This window comes from Phalacrocorax aristotelis, chromosome 3 (assembly GCF_949628215.1).
Source record: "Phalacrocorax aristotelis chromosome 3, bGulAri2.1, whole genome shotgun sequence".
Classification (NCBI taxonomy): Eukaryota; Metazoa; Chordata; class Aves; order Suliformes; family Phalacrocoracidae; genus Phalacrocorax; species Phalacrocorax aristotelis.
The window spans coordinates 67355825-67383790 of NC_134278.1; the positions used below are offsets into that span (position 1 = coordinate 67355825).

A 27966-nucleotide genomic window follows, 5' to 3' on the forward strand; every position below is an offset into this window, starting at 1 on the left:
AGTGTGCAGTCCCCGGCTGCATCATTAATAAGCTGTAGCTTTTCAGTGCAAATCAGGTTAGCTTGCAGCGAAAGCATATCTTTACATGTTTCGGGACTATTTCACTGTCAGGAAGCCCCAGAGCTATAAGGAGATATTAATTCGCTTTTCAACTCTATGTATGTATGGCATCACTTATATTTGTGCATGTGCTTCCTGTGAGGCTGGAATTTGAAATGAAAACTTGTTTGGATTGCATTCATCCTGCCTCAGATGGTAGTTTCAGGGGAAAAAAAATTAAAAGTAGTTATCCCTGTATTTCTTGAGGAAACAGACCCAGGACCAAGGGAGACTGAGAAGATGCATTTATTGGCAAGTTGCCCCTTGCTACATGCTGACTGACACAGCAGAAGAAATTTGCTTGTCTAACTAGAAAAAGAAATGGGAAACATCCATACAAAATAAAAATCCTACAGGAAATATTCTTCCTCAGACTGCTCAGTCAGACATGTATTTACATTACAGAACAGGGTATGTGTACGTACATGTGTGTATGTGCATCTTACATGCAGGAAGCTGATTTCCTGGCCTGAAACCATGGGACAGTACGATGATCGTCCCATCTATGGCCTATTCTCTTAACAGGGCTACAACTTGATAAATTTGTATGCAGCTGAATAAGGAGTTTCTTCTAAGGCAGAATGTGGGCTATTGGAAAGAGCTTTTATTGCTGTATCTGGGTTTTCAGTAGGCTTTTCGAAATAGGTTCTTGCTACAGCCTTGCCAGAATATGTGCCATGCAGTGCTTTGACAAAAATCTCATGTGACTCTTATGCTAGCAACTGAAAGATGTTAATAAACAGCAAACACAACAAACATCAAAAAAAGATGGAGGACTAGATGTGGAAGTATTTATGCCGATGTGGGAATGATGGTTGGAATTTTTTCTTTAGCAACATATTTTCCATGCTGTATCTCAGCAAATCTGTTCTCTGGGCACTGGTAGTATATACTCTGCCTAGAGGGCTTTCAAAATTAAGTAAAAACAAACAGAAAATGGCATCAGCTCAAGGGTTTCTCCCCTCCACAGTGTTTTGCTGTGAGGGAAAAGAAGGCAGCAGTTTGTGTCTTGGCACAAAGTAGATGCCACTACAAAGCTCTGCTGCAAGAGTATCTATAGACAGGGAGCAGAAGGTGATTTTACCTCTTACTAGGTCAGAGGAAGATCAAAAACTGGAATTCTCTCGAGCTTCTCTTGGAAGAGAAAAACTAGAATCTGGAGAATATCCAGAACCTCACAGCACTCTTTGAGTCAGAGAATGGGTTTTAAGACTGCTTGAGGTTTGTAGTTGCTGACTATCACTAAGCAGTCTTTTTTGAGGGGATAGGGAGGGAGGGATGGAAACTGGGTTTTGAGGTAAACTGTTCTTATGATTACTGTTACTATTATTTGTATTGGGCCAAAAATTCAAATGTTTGTGGGATCCCTTGGACGAGTAAGATTTACTCAAGTAAATGAGGGCTGCATACAGTGTGACAAATTCACACGCTTCCTGACAGTTACACCTGAAGTCAGGGGAAGCTTTGCTTTTGACTGCAGTAGGAGAAGGATTTTGGCATGAGCTTTCTTGAGTCTGCTGGAGCACGAAGTCTGAGAGTGGAGCCCACTTCATCTCAGCCTTCCTCAGCAGGCAAGGACTGATAACCAATTACACTGACAGTCAGGACTGACTTGTTTGTGTAATCAATCTTAATATGTACATGTATACAGATGGAGAAATGGTTACTTCTGTTTTATTATTGCTTAATGTTATAAACAATATGTTGACGTTAATGTTGAAATGTTATATATATTCACACTTTTCTATATACACATATATATCTATATATCATATATATCACAGACATATATTAAGATATATATATTCACAGATATCTATATATATACACGCACATTATTATATACCCATATGACAGAAAAGATTTGTAGTAATAAGATCAGCTGGTCACTCAGCTTACGGATGTCCACATGATGGTGGTACAGCTAACAGTATTTATCATATATTTGTTCCAGGATACTACTAGTCATCTACTCCTGAGTGAGGAATAGGTAATAGCTTGTAAGATCAGAGATTGCAAAAATGATGATCAGCAGGAATAGAGAGACAAAGGTATGCTTATGGGAGAAGCAAATGGGTAGCATATCATGGCAAGTTCTACTAGAAGAAGAGGAAGAGAAGAGAGGTAGGTCTGGAAACCAAAGATAAGAAGTTTTAACTTCTCAAGTAAAGGAAAAAGACCCAGGTGATGAAGTCATGACAGAGGTGGTGAGAGGAGGGAGCATGCCAAGCAGATCAGTGGTGGAAGCACTGAACTACAGTTCTCTTCCTGTACAGAACTCAGGAGACTGAACTGTTTCTAAGGTGACAAATAGTGAAACGCATCCCAGGCGGTTCAGGTAGATGATAACTGTTTCTACAGTTGTCTGTTCTATTAGCTCAGCAGCAGATGGCCAGTGCTCGGAGCTTCACTTCTGTTGATTAGATACTTTGAACCATAAGTAGGCAATTCAGCTAGAATTCCTATGCTTTGGGTTGGTTTTTTGTTTCTTTGTTTTACTTCTTTATCACAATTTTAATGTGGGATATTACATGTGAAAAGGTACCTCAAATTAAACACTAACAAATGTCAGCATGTTTGATAATATGACTTAATCTTTCTATGCCATAAGTTGCCTATCTATACAGTCATGATAACACCTTTGTGTATCTCGCTTGGGCATCAAGGAGAAAAGCATGTTGTCTTTGGTTCACTCAGTTGCTGGGATGACGTTTGGGAAAGCTTAGAGTTTTTTGTTCAAATGAAGGTTTAGGTTGTTCCTCAGATGAGGTCTGGGCCCCAGGTTGAAAGGTAAGGTTAAAAATTTAGGCAAAGAAACCATTCATTGAACACTGTGCAGACTGTATCCTAAACAAGGCAGGGATGGCAAGGATAAAATATGTAACAAGCAAATAAAAGCTGTACCATCTGCATACCCATCAACCTTCATTCAAACATTTCCTGACTTCTGAATGCTTGACACTGTAACTCTCTTAAAATAAGAGAGTTTACTGAAACATAGCAGTAGTCAAACGTGATTATCTCAACTGAGTAATTTGAGGCCCTTATAGCTCAGTGCAGTTGGGCTGTGGTAATCAAAATACTTCTCTGTGTAAATGTGAAATGTATTGTATAGTCCAAAGCCCGTAATAAGCAATAAATTATAATAATGAGTCCACTCTGGCTAAATAGCACCCAGTATAGGTTCATAAGCAGACAGGCTACTCATTCCTCTTATACAAGGGGACATATTACAGTTGGACTTGGTGATCCTGGAGGTCTTTTCCAACCTTAATGATTCTATGATTCGATATTTTTGGTGTCTTTGATTTAAATAAAAATTATGCCTTTTCTTTGTAGGAATTAAAATTATAATATTCATAGTGAATATTAGCATGATTTCTAATGTTCTTTCCATATGCCAAACAATATTTTAAATAAATTATCTTTTCAAACTGAATTAACTGAGCTTAATCAGTTTAAATAAAAACACCACTAAGGCCTAGCATTTTACATGATGAAGGATTGGGGCTTAAGCTTCTTATCTCTTCATATATTTTCTAATCTGTGAAATGGAGATAGTTATGTCTAAGGGGTGTTATGAAACCTATGTAATGTTAATGAAATGCTTTGAGGTCTTCCAGTAAAGGAGTTAATGTCTTTTATTGCCAATTGACATTTTCCATGATCATTAATTTGATACAGTTGTTAATTCCATGTTGTAGAACTGACAAAATATATCATCCTGAAAACTAGAGAGAGACATTGATGGGGGTCTGAGTCAATGTTCTTGAACTTGATGGAAAGAGCATCATTGTGTTCAAGTGGTATGGATTAAGTCCCACAAATAAATCTATGAGAGAGACCATGTCATTTTACTGTCCCCAAGAAAACAGACATAAAAAGTAAGCAGAGAGGAAAAGTAGTAGGAAGTAAATTATACTTGCAAAGCTGAAATAATAATAAAAGAATATATATGTTCACCTACATGAAAAACTTTTTGCAAGGATAGGGCATGCTCCTGTGCTTTGTTGGCCATGCCATATAACTTGTGTGACACACAGTTGCAAGGCATATACCTTAAAGAGTCATTGAGAAAAATTGGAAGAGCTCCTGAATAATTTAGGATCAGGACCCAAGGCAGTATAACCAGATCTGAGTTCAGGCTACCACACTGTCCCCAAGGACACTGGCTTACATAGAGAGTCTGCAGCCACACTCATGGGCTCCTTTGTATTGTCAAATGTGATTTGAATGCCGTGAAGGTTTGACCTTTAATGGACAGATCCCACAAAGTACCTGAGTATATAAACACAGACCTAATGCCAACTTACATGTTCTTGTGCCAGTACTGTTTGCATTTATGCATGGTTGATCTCACAGGCGTGGAGAGCGTGAGCTGGGCCACTCAAAATGGTTACTGCCCCCAGTCCTTCTTCCAGGAGTCGGTGCTTTTTTGGCAGGGAAATGCATCCCATGTGGAGCATTTGCTGAATCCTCACACTTTGCAGTGTGAGAAATAAAACCGGTGCTGTAAATTGGAGAAGCACAGTATCTGCTTCATCTTCTGTTCAACCATCCTCTTCCCTGGTAGAGAAGAGGAGCGGGAAGCTGTGAGAAGTGATGCCTTCAGGCGTCTAAGTTCAGCCAGCCTGGTTGCAAGTCAGCAGCTGGGGTTACCTGCTGCAGGGAGAGATGTTTATCAGCTGCTATGCATAGAAGGTAAATTTCTTCGAAGCACCAAACTGCCTCTCTTTGTGCCTTCACAGGAGCCCTCACTTCACCCTATGGCTGTTGACTCCGGCTGGGCTGGTGCAAGTGAGATTGACAATACTTGCAGTATTTAATCTGCATAGAGCAATTAGACTGGCCCTAGAGAGTAATTGGATTACCAGAGTGTCTGAATTTGTTGATGAGATAAATAACCCTATCCCATAGCATTAATAGGATGAAGTCCAGCACGGCTGAAGCTTTGCTGCATGCCCTCAGCTTGAGTTCCAAACGTCACTTGGCTTTTGATGTCCATATGTAAACAGGATCAGGATGGAAGATTAACTTTTCCTAACAACAAAGACAGGATTTTACAAGTGATCCTCACATTTTATGGACGTGCACCATGGTTCCATGGATCATTACAGTGGCCTCCCAGGTCACTGACCAAAACTGTATTGGTTTGGCAGTGGGGCACAGTAGGGAGTTACTCTATTTTGCCATCTGTAAATGCTTTTCCCTATAAAACTATTTAGCATTTTTCCCATGGGAAATAAACAAAATAATGAAATGCTTCCTGTCACAGTCTTTTTTTTGTGTGTTGTATGCTGCTTTTTTTTAACCCAAAAAACAGGACACTGCAGTTTTTTCCATGCAAGCCGACCAGCCTGGATGAGGATGTTATTCCATTTTAGAACAGAACTTTCTAGCTTCTGTTTAAGGTTATTCTTTTTTCCTTTAAAACAGTTGGCATGTCATAAAGGCTACTCTGTGGATTGCTTGCTGTGAGCAGGATTTGTCTTTCCCAACTCAAAACATATATGAAGCTGACGGAGGTGTCTCCAGCTGAGCTAGTCACCTCAGTCAATGGTAAAGAGGCGCTTTTATGTATTGAACATCTGTGCTAGGATGAGTTCAGTGTCACTCTGGAAGTACCTTTTTCCATTGACTGTAAAGGAAGCCTCACAGAGCCTTGCTCAGCTGAAGGCATTGGGTCAGATGAATCCCCCCTTCCGTGCTTGAAACTGTGGGAGAATATTTTCAGAGACTGTCCATGAAAACCCAGACCGTTTCTCCTGCAGAATCAGAAAAAACAAGATTTCTCAGGTTTTCTTTAAAACAAAAATATTTTTCTAAACTTTTCACAAGCATCAGCAGTATGAGAATAAATCTATTCTTAACTGTGCTTTTTCTTTAGTGTTGGAAAGGAAGATTTCGACAAGACAAAGCAGAGAGGAGCTGATAAGAAGGGGAGTGCTGAAGGAAATGCCTGAGCAAGGTGATAACACATTACCTAGAATTTAGTTCCTCAGTGCTAAACATGGGTGATAAAGCCACTATTGCATTGTTCCCTTGTAGTATAAATAGGTACGGGGAGACAAAGCTGAGGAGTGTGAGAGGTAATTTGGTCCAGCTGACAACAAACTGAAGTTGAGAGATTTGTGTTCTGTAACTGCTTCTCCCATAGGTCCACCATCTGACTTCTGGTCATATCCTTAAGTATTTTGATGTTCCCTGTAAATAATGTGACTCCTGTGGTTCCTATTTATTGCTTCTCAGAATTTTTTTAATTAGTGATTAACCTATTTTTCGAGTCAAGGTCTGCTGTCTAAAGCAACTGGAGTACAATACAAGAAATTTTGGCTGAAAAAATTTTAGAGGCTTTGAGATCCCCAAGCAAATCAAGCGCATCCGTTTCAGGTATCAAAAAGTACCAGTGCTGGGATCGTACAGATCCCACTGCTGTCACAGGCACCACAATCACAAATGGCACAAACATAAAACTGCGTGGAAGACACGACATGTTTCAAAATGCTATAAGTTTTAGTAACTGGTGTTAACCAGAATTTGTGTTTCGAAAAGTATGAGTAAACCATGGTTAACACCTCTGTGCTACATCTGATTTACGTTTCTAGTGGTATTCTTTCTAATATTCTTGATTTTCTAGAAATCTAGATCAAATAAAATTCAAGTGAGTAAAATAATTTTCTGTAGCTTAAAATTAAGCCATTCGTCATTTTATCAAGGAGTCTAAGAACTCCATGATTGCAAAAAATATTTTTCTCCTAGAAATTGTGTTACTCTGCCTGCGCTGAAGAATTGTGAATCTATCAATGTGTAGGGTTGTATCGTACACATTGATATCTAGAAGTAAAGGGCTTGTTTGTCCACGTGTGACATCACTTGTCTTCACAGTGTTTCACTAATTACGAGGCTATGGCGTTCAGCATAGCTGGCTTCTGAACTTGTCTCTGTCACTGTCTTTGACTTAAAAGAAGAAATGCAAACTCTCCATACCTCAATTTCTCCCTCTGTGAATTTGTTACATATTTTTGCTACATGCTTTGCTGGGGAGCTGTGTGGCTTTGTCCATTGGTGACTGTAAATTGCATTTAGATTGCTGGGACAGTTAATGAAATGTGTTAACATTTCAGTTTGGTTACAAACAGTCTGAACATAAATACTATCATTTGTGATAAAAGTGTGTATGCTTTGGTCATCAATGTCCTTGAAAGGGGATGGGACTTTGGATCCCTTACAGCGGTTGAACAAAGTGAGAAAAGGATGTAGAGATGAACAATTTTCTCGTCTTCTTCCTGTCTTAAGAAGGATTGGTTTGAAGGTGCTAAAAAAAGAGATACAGAAAAGACAGTAGTTGGGCAGTATGAAGGTAGGTAGAAGGAATGACTACGGAGGTGAAAGCTAGATGGGGAAATTACAGGGGAGTCTTGAAATGTGAGAGGTAAGAAATGTGAAGAAGTGTCTGACTCACCTGGGATAAGAAGAAAGAAGTGCAAAGTGGCAAGTGCCACTTGGAGGCAGGAGGTGTTTACAGAACCATGACATGGATGCCACATGTGAAGGCAGAGAGGAAAGAATGGATTTATGAACATCTGGAAGAGAGGAGCTGAAGAAACTGATTGTTGTGGTAAGGTAAGAAGGAAGCCTTGTGTGACTGTCAGCTATAGGGGATGAGGCAAGGATAAGAAGGCAGAACTTAGTTTTTACACGTCAAGTTGAAGTTAGCATGTGTGAGAATGAAACCATCAGCTTAACCCGTGGAGGCTGCATAATTGTGTTGAAACCAGGAAACTGCCAAGCATCCAGGTCTGATAGCACACAGCAAGGAAGAGGAGGAGAAAAAGAGAGTGGAATCACCACAATTAATGAAGAAACAACGGGAGGAACCAGAAGAGACCCCAGGTAGATTTGCATAATTTTTGGACCAACAGCAAGAGTATCCTGCAGAAGCAAAGCAATCATCTACGTGAACTGCAGGTGTGGTGTGAGCAACATAAGGATAACAAGCCCTAGAAATGACCAGAGAAGAAAATCAGCAGCAATTTTAAAATGTGTGGAAGAGACAAATCAGTAAATAAGGGAAGAGAAAAAGCCGTGAGCCAGCAAGAGTATGTAGCATTTTTCAGGAACATAGAGGCAAATAGGGAAGAGAAAGAGTTTTTTTTAGGTGGTCTGGGTAAGTGAGTAAAATATCATCAGAGCTGGGAAAGAATTTGACTTGCAGAATTTAATAATGGTGTAATAAGTGATACAGGAAGACCTCACCTTGGTTCTTAAGACTGGATAATGACTTGGTTATGTATTTTATTCATTAATTCGGCACACATATTCTGAGAACTTTTGTCTGAATTGCTGGCTGATTTACCTACTGGATGCACCACAGTAGTCCTGCAGCTCTGCCCCCTAATTGTCCAGGTTTGGGGCCTGTTGGAACACGTTGCAGCTCCGTTGTAGTCCATGCACACATTTCTTTGCTGTGTAAACCTAGATGCAGGGAGGAAGAGAACAGGATGCTAATGTCTACAGGCAAGAAGCTGGACCTGAAAACCCATGTGCACTTCCAGGCCCACTACTGCAGAGGTCTCCAACCAAAGAATGAGGAAGCCTGTAGAGTTCCTTTACAGCATTAACTTTTCAGAGCAGATCTGCAGCCTCACGTTTCACATTTCAGTAAGTCTTTCTGCTTTGCTTCCATGGAACCTTGAAAGCAGAGGGATGCTGTATGTTGTCAATAGATGGTAAAGAAGAAGTTAAACTAGATAATAGCTTTTTAATTTTCATTTCAGATGGTGACATAACAGTGAATTTTGAAACTTCAAATGGACACACCATAGCCATTGGTGAAGTAACCGTACAGGAAGAAAATGTGGTAAAAGGCAGTGGAGATAATGGTACTTTATCAGAGAAAGCATCATTACTGGAAGGAAAAAGAGATGATCAAAAAGGTAAATGAACACATTTGTCACAAATTGTTTTTCACCTATTTAAAATATTAACATGTTCTTCCATTAGCACCAATACATGCTGTGAGTTCTGTTCTGCCACAAAGATGCCTGCAGAACCTGCCAAGACGACTTGTAAAACATCAGTATTTCATCACTGGTATGCATGCCTTTTACTGTGGATATAATAAGGTCATAAAGAGAAGCATGGTCTGAGTATGCAAATGGGTGCGGAGACATTTGATTTCTAAATTCAGTGTGAGCCTTTCCTTGTAGCCATGGGCAAGCTTTGGTTTCAGGTTTTCCTTTTGTGAAAGAAGACACTAAGTGCGTATACACCACCTTGCAATGTCATTGTAGAAGTGGCTTATGGTTTGAAAGTCCAGAAGTGTTTAAGCCACTTAAAAAACATGTATCATTTTGAAAGTAACTTCAGCAACTCATTCCTGATGATTTTCATAAATCTTAAACACTTGCAGTCCAGCTCTTCAGAAGCATTCAAGAGGCTATATCACTACTGTGAACTGAACCTAGGTCATTTATGGAAAATGTACCTTATGACTATAAGGTTTTCTATATTGCAGCAAATTGCAGCAAATACTGCTAGATATTTAGCAGTCCCAAAGTCCATATTAATTTTGTTACCTTTACTCAGATCTATCGTGGTAACAAGAGTTTGACTGAGTAAGAAAAAGCTGAAGATTAAATGCGGAATCACAGGACTTGGATAAGGTTTCTTTTTCTCTAGCCTCTTGAATAGTGTACCACTTCTTTTCCTTGTCAAAAAGTGTTCTAAATACTGTTCAATTTATTGGATTTTCCTGGAGGGTGCAAGGGTGCAAAAGATCAAGAACTTTATGGCTGGCCGTTAGACGGAGCAGCCTTTCCAGTGTCTTCTGGTAACCTCTACCAAGTGATGAATGAGCCTCCAGAGGTTGAGAGGGTTAGTTTGGCTAACACAAAAATCTGAATTCTTCTCTGAACTATGTAAATCACTTGACTATGTAAAAAGTGGTTGGATGTCCAAGGAGAACTGCCTTTCTTATGAGATTTCTAGTACTTCCTGTCTCCCAACAAGACAGAAATACAACATTAGCCTTTTTCATGACATTTAAATATGACTATCTTTTGGTGCCAACTAGAACCAGATGTGTATTGGGTCAGGGAAAATGAGTTATAAAGCCATGGAAAACTCCTTTAAAATGGTTCAGGTTAACTTTGGGGTTAGATAAGACCACTTATTAATTTATGCATCCCTAAATACAGCCTTTTAGAACTGTCAAGTCTTGAAGTTTTTCCTAAGGTACAGGGTTTTTTTTAGAAACACACATTCCTAACTATGTTGAAATCCCCTCTACCTGTCTTTGCAGAATGTAGAACTCCAGTGAAGCAGGAAAGGTTCAATATCTATTTCAAACACATTATTACACTCTGCACTCCCTATATATTGTGTTGACCTGACAGAGAGAAATTTAAAATGATAGCTGTACTGGAGTAGACTCAGTACAGAAGAATATATAGCTATTACTCCAGTCCCTCTCTGAAGTATATATGGAGGAGGGAGAAGGAAAACAAAAAATGAGTAAATTTGGTATTCTGGGCTTCATAGAATGTCAATATGACCATATAGAAGATGCAAAACACTTCAAGTATACTTTCCTCTTACATCTAAACATGGAGTTCTTCTACGCATAAACATCTTGAGTCTCCTGAAAAGGAGCAAGGTAGATTTATTGCCGAGGAATAGACTGCCCAAAAAAGGTGTTAAGAATCAGTTTCACACATCAGCAACAGTGATACACAGTGCAGACCCAGTATGACTCACTGGATAGAAGGTGAGCCAGTCTGTTGAACTCAGTGGAAGAGTAAGGCCCGCTGCATCTCACAGATGCATCTCACCTGACAGATTAACCCTCGGTGATTTTTTTATGGAAGATGCAGTAGGTCTGCATTACACCCACACCCACTGGCAGAGAGAGGAATTAACTGGAGAGTGGAGGTTTGCTAATGCTCACGGAGCATCAAGATAAGAGCTGAAGCAGGAATACCTACCTCACTGTTTTCTGCCCAGACCATAAAACATGCTGGTGTTCCAGATCACAACCGTCCATCATGAGAACAAAGACAGGAGGAGTGATTATCAGCTGGACAATTGGGAGTAATGGATGAAAGGAGTTCATCTTCAGTGAGGCTAATGTTAGGCTTTTTAGAGTCATGAACTCTTACGTGTAAATCTTGAAGGAAGTTATATACACTTTCCATGTTTATAAAACCTGAAGACTGGATTAATTCCTGCTGTTTAGTAGCACGGTGTGCTGCAGTTCCAGCTCCAGCTGAATCAAAATGTTCCAAAAAATACATCACAGTCCCTGAAAGTTCTGAAGTTATTTGAAAATGTTTTTATGAAATGGTGGTGGTCTTTACTTACCATCTTGTTCAAGTGCAGTTTGAAAATGTCCTTCTCATATACATATGATAAATATGATAAATATGACTGCTGGAACTGGAAGCTTAAAAAGAACAAGTGATAAAGGAACATTGTGATAATATGGGTTTAATAGCGAGAGTTGGCAGCAACGCATGGTAGAATGTTGAATATGTTAGGAGTTAAAAGAAGTTAAAGGAAAAAAGTTGTTTCAGCATGAGCCACAGAAGTACAGTATCAACAGGGCAAACAGTAGGGTCAGCCATGCAATGTAAAAATGGGTGAAGAAGACGACCCCAACGCTGTTCTCTGTGCTGTGAAGCAGTTCCATAACCCGTACACCCATCTGCTTCCTGTCAGCTCGCAGGTGCCTTTTGTATTTGGTGAATAAGTTCCCTTTGGCAATTTAAAAGCGTAACTGTTACTGTTTATAGTAACGATGAGATGTCAGTCATCCAAGCAGGGTGTTTAAAAGGAAATTTCTCTTATGGCAGGGTAATAAGAAGCTGGTGACAGTTTTACATAAAACAGGTAATTGATGGATAAAGCTTTGCAGATGAGAAATCAGAGAAATCTTTTTCCTAGATCATTTATTCACATTATGTTTGTGCTGGGTTGAGTTCTGAATTTTTCAGTTTTGTTTTGACTAACAAAAGTTAATAGCATCTTTTGCAGAAAATAAAGAGCCATTCTCTGTAGCCATTCTCTGTGAGCACCCTGGAAAGGATACAGAGCAGCGAATAAAGAGGCATCATGCCAAAGTACACCCTGGCTGCCTGGGCAGCAGACTGGACTGTACCATTGTGCCAGGGCTCCTGACCTGTGGTGCTTGGCTGCAGCAGCCCCTACAGACCCCAGCGCTCCAGGTTCCAGGTGGGGTACGAGCATCGCAAAGGGGATCCAAGGAGTCACTCTGCCTCCTGCCCCCTGCAGCAGTGTTGCAGAAGACCAAAAGCCACAGCAGTAGAATAGGCGTCAAAATTGTCACTGTTTGCCTCCCTAGGTATAGGGTCATAGCATGCTGACACAGCATGCATGCTGCACATTGTAAAACCTCCTGGTACTGTGTGAGAGGTGCTTTTCTCCCTTCCACCCTCCCAGGATGTCTCTGGCACACAGATGTACCAGAGAGCCCAGAGTTTGTATCTGAGTTCAGTTTGTAAACTTAGATCTTACTCATTTATATCAGAGCAAGCTAATATTTTCATGATTCTGGTAGATACTTCCACATTTCATGGTTAGCCTGGGCTTGAAGAAGTGAAAGGCTCAATAACTATTAGAAAGATACTGCCTGGAAAGAAGTAATAAGAAGTTTCATTTTGCGTACCTTTAGTCAGGAATATTAGATGCTGCTTTGATAAATAATTGCATTGCAGGAAGCTAGAGCTATGTTGCAGGTGCTGTAGGTGTTATGGGTGACATGGAGCATAAGCTTCTGAAATGTTCCCATGCCATTTATAGCAGACTGATCCTCTCAGGTTTGCTCATGTCTTTCAGTAGAGGAAACAGTTTGTAGTCCCTTTTCCAAATGAAATCATGGGATACATGTGCAGAGTGTTTTTTCCCCACGGGATAACTCCAATATGAGAGCTGGCAAAAGTTCCAGGTCTTGGTATGTTGGGTCAGACATTCTTTCCTCTATACTTTGTCTGCTCTCCCTTAAATCTGCCATTAAATTTAATCTTTTCTTTTTCTCATAGGTAACCAAAAAAAAGAAGCTTGGAAGCATAAGCTCTGGTCTTATGAGCATGCATTGTTGCTGACCAACGCTTTAGTTTGTCTGCCAAGGAATGTTCTTCAAAGTCAAAATTTCTAGGTTCCTTTTCTCAGAGGTCTTTGCTTTATTTCCCCGAAGTGGAACAAAACCTGTTGAGTTTAAGATAGTATTCCTCACCTTCCAGGGTCTCAGAAAAGAGCCTCCTTTCTCTCAGAAGACTAATGCTGCAAACCACTCACTGTGAGAGACAAGGCAGACTTTCTTCCCTCTTGTGTGCCTAGCTGGCTTCCTACACTCCTGAGCTCTGTAGATCATCTATATGCGCACCATACATAAAAGAGGGGCTTTTTTGTCTGACTCCCAAAGAATCTCTCCCTCCAGCTGAGTTATTTGCTGAGTAAAACCAGTTCTTCTAAGAATAGTATATCTTTGATTCATCACCTGAACTATGTAAATGAGGCTGAATCCAAATCTTCTTAAAAGGAAAGCTACTCTAGATAAAGCTGTATTTGGGCAGAGACTGTCCACTAAGTCAGCCAGGCTGGCTCATGACAGTAGGCTGACTTAGTGGCAGAGAAAAGCTCCTGATTTGTAAAGCTGCTATTTTTTTTCTTTTATAGGAAAGATATCCTAACGTCGCTCCAGAAGTAAGACTGTAGACGTGCTTTTAGTGAAGTAACCACTGAATTATTTGAGCATATTGATACAGAAAGTATAAGGGAATGTAGAAGCCTACATGCCTTTCACTTTCCAAGTCTCCCATAGACCAAGAAATGGTAAAAGTATGTGGCTGACAGTGAAGATGTTTTAGGTATTCTCTCTTAATTTAAGATTTGAAAGCTTACTTTTTATGCAAAAGTTGGCCAGTTAGCCATTTAAAATGACAGTCAGCAGGTTTTTTTTCTTTTTATCTTGGAACCAATGCAAAATATCTAAACGTGGCTGCCTTAGGTCAGATGTTACACCTATTCCCTTTCTCCCCTCTTCTGTTTTCTACACTGTCTGTTACAAGACCTCTTGCACATGGTGCTGTTGAAATTATAAAGTATGTAAGATCTGTAAGTCTGCAGATGTACAGATCTGCTCATCCATCTTCAAGAAAGATGAATTCAAAACTGCAGAGAGTGCTGCAAAAAGCATCATGAGGCAGCTGTTCTTGTTCACCCTAGCAAAACAGAGCCTGAGAGAGCCTGAGTGCGTTTGATGAATGTAACAAGTTGGTATATAGCCAGGAGAGAGCATGGCTAAAGGACAATGCTGGCACAAGTAGAAAGGAATAAACGGTGGCTTGAAATACATCTAGGCTGGAAATTAAAGGAAGCTTTCTAACAATTAGAATGGGTCTTTTCTTGAACAGAATTTTAGAAACAAAAACAGGAACAAAAGATGGAGCTGGTTAAATCTGCAGTTTATGAAAGGATTTGTATTAGTTGATTACCTGCATCAGCACAGTGAGTGAGTCCAAAAAAGAGACAGAAGACACCTTGTCTTGCTCTGTGTCCCATGTTTCTGGATGACAGAACATGCTGAATGTTTTGATTAATCAAAACACAGCTCTCTGCATAGGCTGGAAAGGAAACTTGTGAGTCTCAAAACTCTTGAGTTTCATTTTGCAGGGAGTCATCCTGCAAAAGACAACAAATCATATGTTATTTCTAACTTCCATTTTACATAGAGTTACTCCACTGAGTTGTGCTCATCTTCCCGGAGAAGGGTGCTTTGCAATTGATTAAATGCTTGTGTTGCAGCACTACTGGTTTTCCATGAGCTAGCTCCATGTCACTGTTTTAGCTGTAGAAACAAAAATACCAGTACTATATGACAAAATCCTGGGGTAGAAAAGCTTTGGCCTTTGGTTCCTTAGAAGTTCACAAAAGAAAAGAAAAAATTCTTGTATTATACAAACCAGTCATATATGGCTTTGGAAACTATGCCCAGGATTTTCATAGGTCCGTTTGGTCCAGAGTTTGGCAAAGGTCCCACATTTAGTTTCCAGAATAAGCCACCTGATTTTCCAGTGCCTATGGCATGCTGACACCTCTCTGAAAGTCTTTGAGACTTGATGAGTGCCCACAAGAGCTGTTGTACACTGAGTACTCTGTAACCCTGACCATCATTTAGGTGTTTACATGAGAACACAGCTTTCTTAAGAGTCTGGCCTCAGTCACAGTTTGTGGGAACAAGAAAATCTGGTCTCAAAGTGAGGTGAGCTTTCTTGAAAATCTGGCCTTTGAAAAATTTATTCTAAACATAAATATATTCTAGATTCAAATGCTTAATGAGACATTAACATTTGCTTTTCTTTCCTATTTAAAGAGTAATTTATAGGCAGATTCCTTTTACAGCAGATATCTTGATCAAGACAGCAGTGAAAAAAAGATATTCCTATCTGATGGTCTTTTGTAGACCTTTTCTTAAAAGGTCAGTTCATGATGAACAGATGTCTACATTAAGAAAAACAACAGCAATAAAAATACATTGCAGCTGGTACTGAGGTACCTGGGGGATTGGCTTGAACAAATAGATGGGTCTGAACTGATTCAGCTGCCTCCTTGTTTTGGCAAAAGATGCAAAAGAAAGAGCAGGCATGAAGACTAAGGGTCCATATTCAAGCAGAATCATGTTAGAGAGGTGCAATTACAACATAATTGTATCTTGAGCCATTTACAGACATCAGACCATCTCTGTCACTGTTTGCGATCAAGCCACTGTTGCCATCATTAGTTATTTGTATTACTACAGTACTTATGTATATACCAGGAATTTATTGTAGTGTCTTACATAAATGCAGAGAAACACAAAAAAGTGTGGTAGTAAAAAGTGTTGTAGTCTCGCAGTAAAAGAGAGGACACATTGGTTTAGGCACTGAAAAACAAGAGGGGACCAGACCAAGATAACAAGTGCAATGCTGACAGCCTAAAAATTGTCAGTTTTGGCATCACAGCAGAGAGGAATTTGCAGGAGGACGGTCAGTGAATGTTCACAAAGCCTGAGGGGCAGTGGAGGCAAAGCAATGAAAAGCATCCGCTTCAAAACTTGGCTTGTCGCTGGCAAAAGCTATTATAGTGGACTAGTCAGGTAGGAACTGGAAATCTGTATCTCAAGGGTAAATGAGAAATAGTTTGGGCAAGATTGGATTGACACTGAGAGCAGTCAAGTTTATATCTGATGAGGTAAAAAAGATGAAGCTAACAAAGATAAAAATGACAAAGCTAGTAAGATGCCAAGAGGGATGATATGGTGAAAGGCAATCATCTTCACCACAGCTTTCCTCATGGCTGTGAGCAAAAAGAAGATTCATTGGTCAAGGCCAAGAAAAGGGCATGTACATAATCAAGGGGCAGTCAAGACTAGATCAGAGCTGTAACTATCTGAGCAGGTAGGTTGCTGCTGTGCAGAAAGAGTCTGCCAGTCTGTGGTATGATGTACATAAAAGAGCTGTCCTAGATAAAGATGATTTTCCAGAGATGGCAAGGTATTTCAGTTACAATCAATGTTACTTAAATTGCCAGTTTTTATCACAACTGAAGTCTGCAAGCAAGAACTTTGCTGTGAATTAACTGCTCCAATTTTTTTAATTTATAGTTTTTAGTCCTGTATCTAAAGAAAATTTGAAAATAGTTGGTTGTCACTAAGATATGTTTATTTGCAACTAAGTAAAGCTTTAGCCTTATATTTTATACATTTTTTCCTAAATCAGAAGATAAATTCTAATACATATTATTTAATAAGTTATTATTTAATAAGTTATATAGTTTAATGTAGAGTGACTGAGATTCTAAATAATTGCACTGTATTACTTCAGAAGATGGTGAATGGTATAATACTTACTAAGTTATCGTTCTCTTTTTAATATTTTCTCTACTAATATGACTGGAAACAAAACACAGTAATGGTGTGTGAGTACACAAGTTTTAAATTCTTTCTTATTAGTAACTAAAATTTTAGCCTGCTGGAGCTATAAGTAAAGGGTATATTAAAAAATTGTTTACACTTAAAATTCTTTCTGATCATCATGTCCTTCAAGATCTTCCAACTAGAAAATCTTATCTTCTCTTACCGTGTTTGTTATTCATGGAATTAAAAATTTAAAATATGCTGTTTTTTCAGAATTAAATCCATTTTTCAACTTTGAATGAAGGTAGGTAGAATTTCACAAGGAGATGCTTTTTGCTAAAAAAAAAAAAGAGGAGAACAAAATGTAACAAAGTCTTTCTCTGGTCCAGAGTTCTTTCTCTGGAAAACAAAGAGGCAGTTCAAGAATCTGTGCTCGAAAGACTCTGTTAGAAAGACTCTGTTAGACTCTGTAAAAGGTTGCTATGCAATTGTTCTTGCAAAACATTAGCAAAAGCATATTAGTCTAGAATGGGGTGGAAATAAAGGAGGAAGACACTGGACAGTTAACGTTCATTTCTTCAGTTCATGAAGAGACATATGTGTGCATGTTGCTTTTAATAACTGCAGGTGATGCATTAGGTTCATGTTAACAAACCTTACGCTAGAGGTTGAAAAGGCTTTGTTTCTAAGATGAAGAATGTCATTGTTGTCCAACACATCATTTGTTTTTCATCTACTAATCTTAAAATGAAAAGGTGCTGCTTATCTCTTGGGAATCTTATACATGGGAAGGAAGAGAGCAAGGAACGGCCAGGAGATCCAGGAAAGGCCATTTAATGTGTGTAAGCATTAGGCTCTAACAGCAACATACTGCAAGAAATTAATTGGTTTCCTCTTGAGTGATAAAAGGGACTCTTAGAAGTCCTTGCAGTATTTGCTTGGCTCCTTTCTTCCCCAACCACCATAGTTTTTAGTAGCATGCAAATAAAGCCCATGTGATTCTGATGGTATGCTGTTGCTTTTATAATAGTCTTTTTCTGGAAGGTTTGGGAAGGCTATCTTGAGACGAAATGGGCACAGAGTTCGTGTAATTGAATAGATAAAGATTTCCTTCTGGGAACTGTACCTGTTCCCAGATGTCTTGCAATCATAGTCTTATGACCATAGCGATTATGTTGCAAAATTTTATGTTGACTATAAATGGCTCACCTACATTAACATTATAGTTGGCATTAGGCATGCACTTTTGAAGTGAATTTCCTGGTCATCCCCACTTACCATTTTTTGATTTGGAGAGCACACAAGCCAGGTTTCTTTTGGATTAAACTAAGCCAAAAGATACATTCAGGAACTTGCGCTCCTATGACTACTGGGCATGCAATCTACAGAACTACCCTGAAGCTAGTCCAAAGTCAAGTCTCCTGAAATGCACATTGTGGACATTGGGTCCTCTTTCACTCTACATTCCTATTGCATGACATAATGTAGGTACAGTCCAAATTCCAGTTGACTAAGGAACTGCTGATTCTTGAAAGTGCAGTCTTGTAACAGTACCCAAAGATCTTGCAGGAGAGAAGAACATTCCCATGGCAAATGATATCCTATATGATTTAGCTTCATCTCTTTCTGAGGGGTAGAAATACTCTGGGAAATATACCCAGAATAAAGTTGCCATGAGCAAGCAGCCTGCAGCTTAGGAGAATGGGTTGCTTCAGGGGAAACTTTCGGCTGCATAGTCATATTTGAACCCGTGGTTGAGAGAATGGCCCTGTTCACATTCAGAATCACATGAATCTGAGTTTTATAGTCTGTTGATCTCAGAAGGCTGGAAAGAAGCCAAGGGAATTTATTAGAGGAGTAAATGGCATTTCCCTTGTTTAGTTTGCAGCCAGTGGTCTAGTTGAGGATACTGGATGTTAGGGGTGATCTTTGGAGGTCTAGAAGAGATGAGACTGAGAGAAGTGCTGGGCAGAAGTCCTCCATGAGAAGGACTTGAATTGAGATGACGGTAATTTTTTTCTGAGATATTTGCCTCTTCAGTAAGAGGCAAAAGATGAAGAATTCTCTCCTGATTCCCAAGAGCTCAAGCAGCAAAAAGTAGACATTGTTGTCAGGCTTGCTGTTGAATGTATGTGGCGTATGTCTGTGTCAGTTGGCTTCTGTTCACTTTCTTATCCATAGAGAGCCCTACTGATCACTGCCCAGAAGTACCGGCATCTCATGATCCACCACTACCCAAGCCTAAGCCTAAATCTAAAAAAGCTCCGCTAGCACCAAAAAATGCTATTGCTGCTTCCACCACCACCAGCCATAAAAGTAACGAAGCACCTCATGCTAAAAAAAAGGGAAAGGCTCCTGCTAAGCAGCCTCCTCTCCCACCGCCCAAGCCAACAAGTCACAGTGCAAATCGAGAAGCTGGTGAGTACTGCACAGGCAGTGCCAGTTACAGTGGGTGCATGTGCATGGGGGTGCTTGGCTTGGTCTTAAGATAACTTCTGCCTTTGTACATAGCAGCATTACTAAAGAGCATGCCACGGATCTTTTTAGCTAGCTTCCCTCTGAGCTCTGGTTCTGCTGTCTGCAAACACCTCAGACAGCAGACAAATCACTTTGCTGTTTAATGAACGTATGCACAACACCAAGCACATCAGAGACTATATTGAATTCCCAGCTCAAGAGTGATTGCCGGCAACAGAATGACCCAGAGAACTGCTGAAGAATCAGCAGAAGGTGGCTTCTGAAACCAAACATTTGAGTTGCCCCAAAGTAAAACTACCTTGATATTGCTGTAATTTTCTGCTGGAAATATCTACTATTCTGATTAATTTGGCAAGATTAGAAGATCTCAAAGATGTAAAGGATAAAACCATTAAGACATCTTTAAAGACTGTTGAGTAGCAGTTGTTTTGGCTGGGAAAAAAAAAAGAATTAATTAGAAATAGCTGGGCTTCCCTGAGCTTGTTGATGGCTTACTGTGATTCTAAATATGCACTGGAAATGGAAAATGTCCATCATCAGGCACATAGCAGATGTGTTTATCACTACACTTTCAAACCAAAATTCAGCAGTGATGTTATGGTAAAGATTATAAGTAGCTGTTCTTAAGGTACTGATCTTGACTTTGGATGGTTATAATTTAGGTGATGACCAAAATGAAAACATCCAAATATAATTTGAACACAAGCAATAATATGATGAACGGACTGTATATATGCATTGGCCAACTTATACAAGCCTTGTGTTTTCAATCGTCTGTCAGTCTTTCAAAGCCCTTCAGTTCCTCCAGTTTTCTCTCCAAGTACACCTCTTCGTGGCTTGTACATTTTGGCACATTTCATATTTGAAGCACACAGAAGAGGACTGTTTGAAAACATTGCAAGACTGCTAGAGTTACAATAATAACTTTGCCATAAAATACCCATTAACTTGGTATTAGCTGTCCCTACTGTATCAGACAACCACAAGAATAAATATTTTGAAAACCCAGAATTTGCTGTTTGTATTTCACATTCAGCTGGAAAACTTGGTTCTTCCCAGGTGAAGGAACCTTATAATAGCAGACCTTTCATAAATAAAACAACCCATCACATAAAGAAATGTTTAGACCAGTGGTTGGTAACAAACTCTCAGATAGCTCAGTTCTTAAATTAAAACACATTCAGATTCCAGCTTTGTATTTTAGTAGCCTTGCTGAAATGTTGTGCAATGCATGAGATCATATGGATATAAAATACATCACTGCATCCCTTATATAAAATAGTACATATTCTATGGGTAATTTCTTCCAACATTAGATACGTTGTGTCCATTTGAAGTAGCAATACTTAATAAATAGAGCTGATGTACAAGAGCTTTATCAGATCCCTGTGCAAGTGAACGCATGATACAGCCAGTGATCCAAGCCCATGAAGAAGCAGAGGAATATGAGTAACAACTGAGCCATGGCTCTCCTGAGGGCACCACAGCAGGTTTCCTAACTGAAAGAGTGGCGCTGGGAGAAGGGGAGACTTAAACGTGAGCATGGACACATGCCAAAAGGCAAGAAACAGCCATGAAATTCTTCATTTAAACAAAATTCAAGTCTTCTGCTGAAAAACAGGCATGACAGAAAATTGTCAGCCAACCCAGTCAAAGAAAACAATAGGAAGAGCACTTTTGACCCACTTGAAAGGGTAGGGGGGATTTTCCCTGGGAGAAATCTTTGAAGTTGCTGTATCTGATTGCAGGTCCAGAAAGGTTCTGAGAATAATGTAAGGGTTTTTTCAGTGGGAACATCTTTTGACATTTTCCCAGCAACAATTTTAGTGTGTCTGTGTATTTGTATTATGCTGGTGTTCTTAAGTGTAAGCATGTAACCGGTTCTGTTGACATCCAGCCTGTGTTTAAGTGCTTTGCTGGATCAGAACCAGAGCCCTTTCTTACTACCGTGCACTTACTCAGTAAGGTTTCTGTTAAATAATATGCAGGTGGAGCCACCATCTATTTCCACTGCAATTATGAACTGCTGTGTATACCATTTCTTTGCTTTCTTTTGATATGCCGATAAGTCAGTGATTTGTAGTTGTGGATGATTAGGGCAGTATCAGTAGATTCTGTACTGTGCCCTTTACACTTACCATGCAGCGCAAAGCGGGACAGCGATTTGCCTGAAGTCATGAGTTTCTGCAGATTTTTCCAGATGTACTGAAAGCCTCACAGGGCTCTAAATGTTTATAAACCATAACATTCAGCTACATAAAATAACAGAATAATGTGTCGTCTGAATTATTTTCCATCTTCTTTGAGACTGAGAATAGTCTCACTGTGAAAGCTATTTTTATATTGTGAGCCTATTAGGGCTAGTATCTGTATTTTTCGTTCTATCCTAATCTGCTGGGGTTTTGTTTTTATTTAAATGCTTATAAGTAAAGTAGGCCTTTCAGCAGATTTCTATTACAACTTTCTGTTTTACTCGGTAGGCTTAGCCGCAAGGCTGCTGTGTAGCTTTATAATGCTTTCATTTGTTCTCTTGAGGTTAATGCATTTTTACTACAGCAGAAGTGTTTGAGTTGGATGCATTTTGATGAAAAAGACTGAATCGTTAAGATGGTTGTCATTTTTATTGCTTTTAAAATGAAAGTCAGAAGTCTGAAGCTCCTGGTCCAGATAACGGGTGCATCAACACAGGCAAAGAAATGTGACTGGAATTCACGTGGGTATGCAGGCTAGGCTAGCTGAAATCTCTTACAAACTTGGGCATTGACACATATATGCTTCAGTATAGTAAGTATCACAGCATGAAACCGCGACATCGCTGGCCAGCTTGTACAGCTAGTGTCAAAACCTTGAGTCACTACATTTTCCAGGCTACCTGAGTTGGTCACTGGTAAGACGAAGACCTCCAGTACATACAGGAGGCCTTCAGTGCCTCCTCCCTTCTGGAGATCATTTGTGCAGAGTGAGATCAATGGTTTCTGCCTCTGTTTTATGGACATGCCCAGCTAGACATGAAAGTACATCTTGTTTTGCTGTCCTCTGCTGCTTGCTGTTAACTAGGAGCATACCACTTGCAATAACATTGTGAAAGGTAATTAACTGAAATCCATAATGGTCCTGAGGTGTTGACTGAAAAGCATAAGGAAAATCATGGTGTTCTCCTAGTGCTCAGACCAAAACTTCATGTAATAGGAAAGGTCAGGCAGTTTTCTCTGTCTGGTAGCAATTTTTTTTAAATAGGGCACTAAACACATTTGGAATAAGTAGTGGACTTTTTAGATGATGTCCGGGCAAGATGTAATGGGCCAATGCAAAAATACTAGACTCAAACACCCATTTGTGAGGTTGATCGCCTCCATTGTTCTTGGGCAAGTATTAATTGTTCCAGTTTTTTCTACCTTAAAGGTGAAATTTGAACTGCAACATTTACTCATCTCAAGAATATAGATGTAGGATTGTAGAAGTATCAAGTGTAATTTTTTCATTTTTTCATTTTTTAAATATCAGCACACATCAATCCATGCAGAAAGAACAGTGCAAAAATCATATAGTTGCAAGACTGTAAAACACTTTATCTTTTCCTATTTTAGCTAGTTCCTCTCACACAAAAAAACCACCAGTCTCCAAGTCCTCTTCATCACCATCTCCTTCGTCCACATCATCTCATCCCAAAGCCTCTAAGGAGACTTCCAGCAAATCAGGCACTTCAGGGACTCCCAGGGGCAAGAAAAAGCCTGGGAAACAGTCAGCCCCACGAACAGCGCCAGATGGGGCTACTTCTTCCCCCTCAGGTGCCTCTGCCAACAGGTTGGACGCAAAGGCAGAAAAACCCGAGCCTGAGCAACCTTCCATAGTAATTTCTGAAACGGAGGATGCAGACCAACCGAGCAAGCTCGTCGTCCCCCCTCCTCCCACCGCTGCCCCTCCTCCACCTCCACTTCCACCTCCATTTACTGCTGCAGCCGGTCAGCCTGCTGTCCCCTCAGATGCCCAAGATGTGTCAGACAGCTGTGCGGCAGGGCCAGTCGTCCCTGGATCAGATACTAAACCTCTTCTCCAGACTGAGCATGGCACAGATGAGAGCCTGAGCAGTACAGCCCTGGACGGCGGTCCAGATGCTAGTGGAGAAGACACAACAAGGTAAGATGTATGGCTGTCATGGGTAAGTGGTAAGACCCACAGCCAAGGAAGCTACATTTCTTCCTGTAAGGGACACTGTAGGTACATGGGGATCTGTCTGTTTCTTCTGCTGACTGGTAGCAGTTTGTGTCCTTTCCTTGGAGGCCCAGGGCAGTGTTGCATCCCAGCACAATTTGTTCTTTGCCAATGTCTTTGAGCCATTCACCTGCAGTACCTCATGTTTCCCCAGAAGGTCATTGCTCATAACCTGCCTCCTTCATCGTTGCGTGGCTTAATGTGACCACTGCAGTCAGCAGTCCAGCTGGTAGCTGATAATGCTTTAATTTCTCTCTTATAAAGGCAAACAAGAAATGATGCTGAATTACGAGGAGGTTGTTTTTTTTTTTTTTGTGGATATCATTAAATATCTTACTGCTAAAGCTCTCAATTTGATAGCTGAATTTACTTGCAGACTTGAAAATGACAGTTCCAGGCTTCGGTTAGTAGGCGTTTGGGCTGTTGGTGCCTAATAACTTGTCTAAGTCTCAGATACTATAAAATCGAGTCAAGAGCAAGGTCATAATTACATTTTTTAAGCAAAATAGTTGGCAGCAAAAAACAAACTAGCTTATGTCTTTTCCCTGCCACAAGAATCAGCATCTTTCATAACAACCCAAGAGAATTTAGTCTAATGCCAGTGGCCTAGAGATTTTCTTTTAAATTCTTGATGGTATCTCTGTGCCAGCATTACATTCCTGTGCTGCTTCTCCCCTTGCACTACCCTTCCTTTACATAAAGATTTCCCAAGGCAGAGAGCATTCTGCTGCTGATTTCCACGTTCATCAGTGACAGACATGAACATTTTGGACATAACAACAGTGAAACTGTATTTACATTAAATAAAGTTAGGCTCCCAGAACAGAAAGCTTTGCACTCCCATCCACTCTCCAACTCACTCTCTCACTCCCAACTTTATGAGCTGTTTTTCTCTTCTTAGTAGCTTTTATGTACTATTGGTCCCATCCCACAAGAAATAAAAAAGAATTAGGGTTTTTCTTTATACAGGCTTTGCAGCACATCATTCCAGACTGTTTGCATCTTTTTTCCTAACTTACATGCATACAGATACGTATACACATACGCATACTTTGTATATGTTTTATATGTGCCTGTTTTTTAGAAAGAGGTTAGTTTGAGTTACAGAACTTCTGTTTTCATACTTGCTTATACTGTCTGTCTCCCGTTTGTGTTCTCTGCTGTTTGCATTAATGTGACACCATGTCTGCTCCTGAATTAACAGCTTGGCTACCAAAGAAGACCCAGAAGTGGAGGCATCTGACCAGGCACACTCTGAACCAGTAGAGGAGGCTTCTGACGCTGCTGCCCCTCCTGAGAGTGAAAGTAGCAGAGAGAGCCACAGCAGTGACTCGGACTCTGATGGACCAATACTATACACAGATGATGACGACGACGACGATGATGATAGTGCAAGTGCTGAAAGTAAGCTCCTGACAAGAAGGGCGTAGTGGGAAGGGGTGGTCACCTTTGAATGTATCTAATACGTATATTTGGCCTGGGCTGGCTCAGAGAGCCTACTCTGATTGTATCCAGATTGCTAACCGGAGTTTACTGATAGAGTGTAGCCCAAAGACATCTATACTCAGCAAGATTTTGTGCAGCTGCCTCCATTAAATTGTGTCCTTCAGGAGAGCAAAGACTTTGGGATAGAGCTGCTAGCAAGCACATCAGTCCATGAGTGATTCTGTTCCAGGATCTGGTTCTCTGGCAGGGCATCCTGCCAAGGAGTTGCAGGCTACCTTTTGCACATTGCGTTACACGAGCGTGCCTGACCCATACTAGTGCAACGTAAAGAGAGGAGGATATGGCTGCATGGAATTGTTTTAGATTATTTAATATTTTACCACTACTGAGAAATGAGTGTTCTGCTTCTCCCAGACAATTGTGATCAGAAACCTGCTGGGCCTGTGCAGTGGTGGGACCAGATCAAGCATTACACAGATGGGAGTGGAGGTGGGAGGAACAGGATCAGGAGACCATGAGGATGGAACAAGGCCTGCACGTTAGGGCGTCAGTGAGCCATTGATTTGGCTTGCCCATGTCATGAGCCTCTACTGTTAAAGCACCAGTGTAGCTTTCAACTGAACTGCCCTAGAAATCCCAGAGTTTCTTGTGGGAGTAATAGCGGGGGTAGACAACAGAGGAGGCTCATTGGTCAGCAGCTTCACTGTCTGAAAGTCATTTGTTCCTCTTTGATTAGGGTGTTTTTAATCACTGAAACACCTTAGCAGTCAGAACAGATCACAGTGGATTGCTTCTAAGTTCACAGCTTTGAAATTTCATCTAGGGTCATGGCTGAATTATCACCATATATTGTTTGGCAGAAGCCCTTGCTGCTGCTGAAGGGTGTTGCGCTGCCCACCCTCTGCCTCATCCCTGCTCCCAGATGTTCCTTTTTCCCTTAGGCCGGTGTTCATGTTTGGTTTTTCAGCGGTGGCTGATCTTCAGTAGAATCGGTTCCCTGACCCAGCTCACCACATGGTTGCACCTTTGCTGGAGCAAGGGAGGTGACAGCAAAGACCTGCCAGCAGTAGGGAGGAGGGCAACCCTACCCCTACCACCTGCAGGGTGGCCTTATGTCAGAATTAAAACACCATCAAAGCATGTCTTGAGAGCCTTGCCCACAGCCATGCAGGAAGAGGTGCTTCACTGTGCTTAGTGAAGAAGGCCTGAACACGAAAGTGCTGTGTACTGGAGGTGGGTGAGGGAAAACGAACACTTTTTTTCCTTGGACACTGGTGCAGCAGAGGGTGAAGTGCCAGCTAGCTTAAGAGGCTGAAGTCTTCTGCAGTTCTGCGTTTTGTTTGAATATGATCCAAAGTGGTGGCAACGAAAAATTCCTATATTCAGACAGCAGAACAGTGTCTTATGAGAAGTGAGCTGGGAGCCTGTGGCCTTACCCAACTGTCTAAAGTCATGAAAACCTGCCAACCTAGTACCTATGCAGCCCCCTTGGCCAGAATATCAAGAGACAAAGGAAGGACTAAAGGCCATGAAAAACACTCTTCCTTCCACAGCTGGCTGAAGCTAACACTGGCAAAATTGCACAGCCCTTGTCCCTGTTGTATCTGTTTTATGGATAAACAGATTGCTTTGGTGCCTGGGAGTTCCTGCTAGGTTACTTTACAAACACTCAGAGCACTTTTCTAAACTGTATTTTTTCATTTAATTTACAAATTAGTTAAAGATGAAAAGCACTATACAAGAACTAAGTGGTATTAAATTGAAAAAAAAATGAAAGAATGAGGGAAAAGATGAGAGAAAGAGACTAAACTATTTAAGGATGAAGAAAAAAGAGCAGCAGGTTGCTAAATATATTGAGTAGATAAATAAACCAACCTGTAATGTATCAGACTTCAAAGACACTTATGTGTGGATTTGGCATTTTTATCCTATCACTTCACAGATGACAGGTGATGTTTGTAAAATTCCTCTGTCAATTTGGCTGGTAGCTTTTTCATCCAAGTCTTTCAGCTTTTTATTGTTGTGAGCTAAGCTAAAACTATTTTTCTTTTGATGTTAATTAAAATTTCTTTCCTGCATGTGGGAACAAGAATGCTTTAGGGAGGTATTAAAGTTCTTACTCAGAGTTTGTGTCTGTAACCTAAGCATGAATGAACTAAATCTACCCTCCTCGTCCTTTCCTCAGGCTCTTTGGCAAGTAAAATTCGTCGCAGGGATACTCTTGCTATCAAACTTGGCAACAGACCATCTAAGAAAGAACTAGAAGACAAAAACATCTTGCAGCGTACATCTGAAGAGGAGAGGCAGGAAATCAGACATCAGATTGGAACGAAGCTAGTGAGGTATCCGTGGCAGGGTAAATGCGGTTTCACTAGGCGGAGGTGGAGGAAGACAATCAAGAACACTGGGTTCGCATTTCAAATGCAGCCCAATGTGTGGTGCAGGATCTTTGTGGTACAACTGCCTGGAAAACAGTATTTTCATTTCTCAAAAAACTTCAAAATGTCAATAATGCATTTTTGTTCTGCAAGAAACAAATCTGAGAGCTTCTGGGTTTTTATAAAAAGAGGAAGAGTATAAGAGTGACTCCAGAATAATCAGTGCCATGGTTCAAATTTTTTTTTTCACGTTGGTTACAGGGACTTGCATTTGTATATTCCCTATCTCAGGTGGAGTAGTAGTTCCTGACATACAGAGCATGCCTGTGCCTGTTTGTCCCTCCTGGCCCTCCCCATCCTCCCCCTGTTCTCTAACTCCTTCTTTATTCATGTGCTCGTTCCAGCAAAAGAAATAGAGTGAGGCTGATTTTGTAGGTCAGT

The 27966-nt window shown here is 40.4% G+C and overlaps 1 protein-coding gene across 5 annotated transcripts in view; it reads left to right on the forward strand.

The window, feature by feature from the left end:
* Window positions 1–27966, forward strand: part of PHACTR2 (phosphatase and actin regulator 2) — a 143561-nt gene that overhangs the window by 97460 nt on the left and 18135 nt on the right. For 3 of the 5 annotated variants that reach the window (XM_075087808.1, XM_075087812.1, XM_075087810.1), the window contains exons 3-8: window positions 5987–6067; window positions 8877–9035; window positions 19193–19429; window positions 23077–23626; window positions 24906–25105; window positions 27333–27489. In XM_075087808.1, the coding sequence (XP_074943909.1) occupies window positions 5987–6067; window positions 8877–9035; window positions 19193–19429; window positions 23077–23626; window positions 24906–25105; window positions 27333–27489 (1384 nt within the window). The remainder of the gene's footprint in view (window positions 1–5986; window positions 6068–8876; window positions 9036–19192; window positions 19430–23076; window positions 23627–24905; window positions 25106–27332; window positions 27490–27966) is intronic. The other 2 variants (XM_075087809.1, XM_075087813.1) reach the window with 1 other exon arrangement.